Source organism: Hippocampus bargibanti, linkage group LG17, assembly GCF_051943395.1.
Source record: "Hippocampus bargibanti isolate YZ-2025 linkage group LG17, ASM5194339v1, whole genome shotgun sequence".
In the NCBI taxonomy this organism is placed as follows: Eukaryota; Metazoa; Chordata; class Actinopteri; order Syngnathiformes; family Syngnathidae; genus Hippocampus; species Hippocampus bargibanti.
In genome coordinates, this window is record NC_142750.1 from 2,930,688 (window position 1) to 2,937,500 (window position 6,813).

The following is a 6,813-nucleotide window of genomic DNA, read 5'->3' on the forward strand; positions in this document are numbered from 1 at the left end:
ATTTTCTGTCTACAGTATTTGAGTTACTTCCGGGTTGAGTGAATGCTGGCGTGTGTTGCTGCCGCTGCTCACCCACAGAAAAACTTTATCCTGTGACTGTAAAGTGACCTGGAGAGTTTTGAAAGGCGGTTAGAAATGAAAGGGGTTGTTATTATTATTGTTATTATTATTATTATTATTATTATTATTATTATTATTATTCGTCTGTGTAAGCTCTCAGTCGTACAGGAGTGGTCCATCGACGAAAAGGTTTCTTCAGCCGTCATCTGTACTTCTTTGCAAAGAAGTACAGATGACGACTGAATACACATTATTATTATTGTTGTTATTACTATTATTATTATTATTATTATTATTATTATTTGAACAATATGAATGCATATATGGCTGTACTACCATGTATTGACAGGGGATATCGCTGTGGCATGAAAATGTGACATTTTCGTTTGCTTGTTTTTTTGGTGAATGGTTACACGTTTTCAATGTTTTTTTCGTTTAAAATGTTATATAAATATTATTCATAACGGTGTTATGACAACGCAAATATGACATGTCATTTTAGCAGTCGAAAAAATGTGTGTCGGTTCCTTTAAGGCCGCTCCACGCTTCTGTATACGCGCATGCGCAGATACGTGAGGCAGCTCCCTCCTCCCCCTCCACCACCTGCAAATGAAAAACAACAACAATCCCGATAGCATTGCTACGACTGGCCAACGCAATGGTTCCCTGAACCTCAACCAGGCCAGCATCTTTCATTTCCCCCGGGCCGTTACACGTCGATGGTGCCGGGCTCATGAACTTGGCTAGCCTAAGCGGGGATGCGGGCGGTAGCCAGCTCCTCTTCGCCAACTTTAACCAGGATAACACGTAAGCCAAGGCCGGGCGGAATGGAGGGCAAGACGGGGGAAGAACGCAGGCAGGCTCCGGGAAATGTTCGGTGCTATGGAGCTAGCAAGCATTAGCTTCCATTTTGGATGGTTTTCTACTTTTTGACGGCCTGACACTATTCGACGAGACACAGTCTGCCTTTGTTTTATCTCAGCGTCAATGCTAATGTACACGTATTGTCCGTTCTTCTATATTAAAACCGTATGTCGTCTTATATTTTCGGTGGTTAGCCGCTAGCTGCTAAGCTAACGTGATGGTGTGCTTTCACACGCTAACCTTAGCTTCATCTATCAGAATAGATTTTGATTAACCATTTTCAACTTGGTTCGTTAAATTAATCTGACGCGAAGTTGTGTTAGTATTTTAGATTATCACGCGTTTTAGGGAAGGTTTCGCCAATGTCGAGGGTTGGGGGGGGGGGGTCTTTAAATAAACATGTCGAGTTTGATAATGCTACGTCAGGCTTGGACGTTGCAGCGTTATGAAAGATGAATTGTCTTCCTGTTCCAGCAATAACTGTGTTTTGTGTTGTGTTGATTTCAAAGGTCCTTGGCTGTTGGCACCAAATCAGGATATAAGTTTTTCTCTCTGTCCTCTGTGGAAAAATTAGACCAGATATATGAATGTAGTGAGTATCCCACAGTTTTTCCCAATTATAGTGAGTGAACATGCACTAAAATTGCTGTATCCTGTCTGCGTATAAAGTGTGTACAATACAGCTGCCAATTTTCTCTTAATAATATGGACTTAAAGAACAACCGTCACCATTTTTTTGTTTCCTAACTGACATCAGAAAAAACGTTTTATAGCATCTAAAATACCCAATACACAGAGGCTGATATTTTTAGTCATATGCAAAACACCAATAAAAATGACTTCAAGTGTCCCAAAACTGCTTCAAAATGACATCGTAAATGGTGAGTTTCAGAAGGCCCCGCCCCCTTGTTCGTGACGTCACACCAAGACGTCTTACCTTGCTCGAGAATCAAAACAATGGCTTCAGATTCAGAGAAGATGCTTTCTTGTTACTCATTCGGTTATGAATATGATTCAAATAGTTCTGAAGAGGAAAGCATAAATGTTTGCAATCAATTAAAGAAGTCCTTCCGTCTCATTTTGAGGCGTCTGGACTCCAATGTAGCGCCCAGAAAATGAACAAAATGGCGCCCAAGTTCTGTTGGAAATGGGCTGATTTGTCTGCTGGGAATTTGTTTCAACTAGTATCAAATAGTCGTCTTGGTGCAACACACAATGATTCACCATCGTGTTATTTATTTTTTTTCCTTCTAATTTTGCCATCAACACGAAGTTTTCAGACCAAACAAAGTACCCAAAATGCATTGTGTGTCGCTTTCTCGGTCAGGGGCGTTCCAGACGTGATGTCACGTCAGGCATCGTCATCAACTCTCAAACAGGACTTCCTGAATATTCAGTGTGAGTCTTAAAACGTGAAATATAGCTATATATTTGTAATATACGCTCAGTAGAAGTCATTTGAAGTGATTTTACAAATTATGGACACGACGGTTGTCCTTTAAGTCTTATTATTCAATCACTTCCTTATTTATGAATCTGCCATGTTTGTCATATCAACCGAAGTCCTATTACAACATTGTGTGTAACTCAGCCAACTACTCAAGCTGATAAATGCGTGTGTTTATGTTAAACAGCGGATACGGAGGATGTGTGTATCGTGGAACGTCTGTTCTCCAGCAGCCTGGTGGCCATCGTCAGCCTGAAGGCCCCCAGGAAGCTCAAAGTCTGCCACTTCAAGAAGGGAACAGAAATCTGCAACTATTCTTACTCCAATACAATACTGGCTGTTAAACTCAATCGACAGGTAAGAAGATAAACACACTCGCCCCCTTTTCACTTATTTACAGTGTTTTTCCATCGTGTTTAGAGTTACAGAAAGTAGCAGTGGATATTTAGGTTTAATGTATGATTTTTCTTTTCTTCTCCAGAGGCTGATAGTATGTCTGGAGGAGTCGCTTTACATTCACAATATTCGAGACATGAAAGTGTTGCATACAATCAGAGAGACTCCACCCAACCCTTCAGGTTTGTATAAACCATATAACAGAATGTTTGTCGACACACATCAACCCCATTCGCAGTGTGTGAAACTCATCACAAAAAGTTGCCGGACACCAGGGCAGACAACTATGAAAAGTTGCCTGCCCGGCCATAAAGTTGCCTGCCCCATTTTTCACAACTTGAAACGCAATAAAACGACATCTGGGGATGAGGTTCTGTGCATCTACTTTGGAAAATGATACGCAAATGCACGACCTTATAACGCTGGGGAAAGTCCGGAAGCACGAAGCAGGCTTCTGATTGGCTGCCGTGCCGAGTATGCAAATTGCCAAAATGAAGCGAAATTCCGAAATTTCCAAACCAAACTATTATTAATCCGATTTTGAAATCTGCGTTCAAACGTTTGCTTTATTGAAAAAAAGTTGGCGGCCAACCGGGCGGAGACGTTTTGTAAGTTGTACACCCGACGTAAAAGCCGCTAAATCAGACAAACGCACACCTCGTTCGTGTTTTTCAATTACAGTAAAGTCTCGTTATATCAATATCGGTTATATCGATAGTCCCGGTTATATCAATACTATTTCTATGCACGCACGGAGAAAATTACATGCAAACAGGGTCGGATATATCGATAGTCCCGGTTATATCGATATTTTTTCGGACTCCCTTGAATATCGATATAACGAGACTTTACTGTATCTCCTTCTTCTCCTCGACTGTAATTTTGTTTTGCGTCTTCTTCAGCTGAACACGAGCCTGTGTTGGGGTCTTTTTCGGTCCCGTAACAGCAAAACTATCTGTGAAAAAAATCCTCGCTGTAATCTTTTTTGTTCAACACCTTGGTTCCTGCTGATTTTACTACCATCTTCTAACACAGTGGAGAGCCATGAACCAGATGGAAGGATCATTTTTAACCCATCAGCTTGAGTCAAAAGTTCAGCCATTGCATAGATAAGAGTCATTTGTTTGATTGATGACTGCCGTTTAGTTGACAGGCGAGAAGAATTAGTTAGTTCTTTCAAACTCCTCAACAATATAATCCAATCAGTATCTCTGACAGCGTCATTTAACTTGATTATTTTTGAAACAGCTCTTTGATTAGGTCTCTTTGAGTGACTTTCTTCTTTGCTTTCCTACAGGGTTGTGTGCCCTGTCCATCAGTAACGACAACTGTTATTTGGCATATCCTGGCAGTGCCATGATAGGAGAAGTTCAAGTTTTTGACACTGTCAACCTGGTAGGTGAATACAAAAACGGCGCCATTTTTTCCCCTCAGACTGTTGTTTTTTTTTTTTTTTTTTTTTTTTTTGAATGAACGATTTAATTTTCTCTAGCAGTTTTGGATTGGATGATTTTCTTATTAGCCTCGCAGTAGCAAAATTTACATTTCACAGCAGCAAAGTGGAAAATGGATGGATGGAAAGTTGTGAAAGGTAGATAGATAGATAGATAGATAGATAGATAGATAGATAGATAATTAGATAGATAGATAGATAACTATACAAACATACAATCAAATAAATAACCAAATAAATAAATATCTACATAATTAAGAAATAAATAAACAAAATACATAAATCACCAAATACATAAATTAATTACTTAATAAATAAAACATCTAGCTAATAAATTAATAAATTTATTATTACCATTATGCTAGCTATTAGCTATCGATTGGCTAGCTTTCTATGTATTTGTCTTACTCTTCTATTTGAGTTACTTCCGGGTTAAGTGAATGCTGGCGTGTGTGGCTGCCGCTGCTCACCCACAGAAAATTTTATCCTGTAAGCTGGCTATCTGGCTATCTATTCGCTATTTATTTGGTATCCATTAGCTAGCTAGCTAGCTTTCTATCTATTTGAGCTACTACGGGCTGAGTGAGCGCTGGCGCATGTGGCTGCTGCTGCTGCTCACCCAGAGAAAAACTCATCCTGTGACTGTAAAGTTACCTCGAGAGTTTTGAAAGGTGCTTAGAAATTAAATGTATTATTATTATTAAAAAACAAAATACAGGATCTAGCTGTGAAGGCAGCCACTCCCAAGGCGCCATCTTGAAATCAAAACAACAACAAAAAAACTCAATAACAAAGGGAATAAAACATTGCCAGAGGCCATGGCCAGCGCTTTATCGGCACCTATAAAAACAAAAACAAAACCCGAACAAATTGGGAAATGGCGCTCTATGTCATATTTTCAATTCCCGAATAAATTTGTGAATGAGTTAAAAATGCTTTAAAAATAATAAAAATGGATTTAAATGGATTTGCGCATGGGGATAACTTCATGTATGTTGGCATCTTATTCCACCCATGACTCGTGTGTGTGTGTGTGTGTGTGTGTGTGTGTGTGTGTGTGTTGTTTGTGTGTTTGTTTCAGCGAGCCGCAAACATGATCCCAGCCCACGATAGCCCATTAGCTGCTCTTGCGTTTGACGCCAGTGGAACCAAACTGGCCACAGCTTCAGAGAAGGTAGGACTGTAACAAGGCTTTTGCCATTTTTTTTTCCTCTTTCTCGCTCTCTCTCTCTCTCTCTCTCTCTCTCTCTCTCTCTCTCTCTCTCTCTCTCTCTCTCTCTCTCTCTCTCTCTCTCCCTTTGCACGTCTGAGTAAATAAAGTCGCCCTGCAATCCCTTCAACTGTAGCTCCCTTGCTGGCTGTCTAGCTAGCTACGTAACTGGCTCCCTATTTGCTATCTATTAGCTATCTGGCTGGCTAGCTATCTATTCACTATCGAGCTGGCTATCTCTCTAGCTAGCTAGGTATCTGTTGGCTATCGATTGGATAGCTCGCTGGCTTTCTATCTATGTGAGTTACTTCTGGGTTGAGTGAACACTGGTGCGTGTGGCTGCCGCTGCTCACCCGCAGAAAAACTTATCCTGTGACTGTAAAGTGACCTTGAGAGTTTTGACAGGCGCTTAGAAATGAAATGGATTATTATTATTAGTATTAGTAGTAGTAGTAGTAGTAGTAGTAGTAGTAGTATCATTTGCTAGCCATTTGCTATTTATTAGCTCTGGCTAGCTAGCTATTCACTATCTAGCTTGCTGGCTATCTAACTAGGTATCTGTTGGCTATCGATTGGCTAGCTAGCTAGCTTTCTATCTATTCGAGGTTGAGTGAACGCTGGCGCGTGTGGCTGCCACTGCTCACCCGCAGAAAAACCTATCCTGTGAACTTTGAGAGTTTTGAAAGGCGCTTAGAAATGAAATGGATTATTATTATTTATTATCTAGCTGGCTATCTATTAGTTATATAGCTAGCTAGCTGTCGAGCTTGCTATCTATTAGCTACGTATCGGCTATCTATTAGCTAGCTTGCTTTCTATCTAATTGAGTTACTTCTGGTTTGAGTGAACGCTGGCGCGTGTGACTGCCACTGCTCACCCGCAGAAAAACTTATCCTGTGACTGGAAAGTGACCTTGAGAGTTTTTGAAAGGCGCTTGTAAATGAATTTTGTGTTTCATTTCCTCTCCCCAGGGCACAGTCATCCGTGTCTTCTCAATCCCAGAAGGACAAAAACTGTTTGAGTTTCGGCGAGGCGTCAAGAGGTGACGTAATCGACGCAGCGACATTTTCCCACGCCAACGCTTCATTTTCTCATCCCTGTTAATGTCTCTGTGGTCCTTGTTCGTTAGGTGTGTGAGCATCTGCTCCTTGGCCTTCAGCATGGAAGGCTTGTACCTATCAGCCTCCAGCAACACGGAGACGGTTCACATCTTCAAACTTGAAACGCAGAAGGAGAAGTATGTGTACGTATTGCAACAAGAATGCTGCTCTTTTGCTTGAGCTATAATAGTAAATCAGCGACTCGGCTTCCATGCAGGTAGCTTGAATTCACCTCTGCGCGTTTGCTTGTAGGCCAGCAGAGGAACCCACGACGTGGGGAGGA

General features: G+C 41.0%; 1 protein-coding gene across 2 annotated transcripts in view; it reads left to right on the forward strand.

Moving 5' to 3' along the window:
- The first annotated feature begins 638 nt into the window (after positions 1-638).
- Positions 639-6,813, forward strand: part of wipi2 (WD repeat domain, phosphoinositide interacting 2) — a 10,807-nt gene continuing 4,632 nt past the window's right edge. Inside the window, exons 1-9 of one of the 2 annotated variants that reach the window (XM_089019158.1) lie at positions 639-867; positions 1,434-1,516; positions 2,559-2,728; positions 2,853-2,949; positions 4,065-4,162; positions 5,302-5,394; positions 6,402-6,472; positions 6,560-6,667; positions 6,783-6,813. The exon at positions 6,783-6,813 is cut by the window's right edge and continues 134 nt beyond it. In XM_089019158.1, the coding sequence (XP_088875284.1) occupies positions 794-867; positions 1,434-1,516; positions 2,559-2,728; positions 2,853-2,949; positions 4,065-4,162; positions 5,302-5,394; positions 6,402-6,472; positions 6,560-6,667; positions 6,783-6,813 (825 nt within the window). In that variant the 5' untranslated portion in view covers positions 639-793. Of the gene's footprint in view, positions 868-1,433; positions 1,517-2,558; positions 2,729-2,852; positions 2,950-4,064; positions 4,163-5,301; positions 5,395-6,401; positions 6,473-6,559; positions 6,674-6,782 lie in introns of both variants that reach the window. The other variant, XM_089019157.1, reaches the window with a different exon arrangement.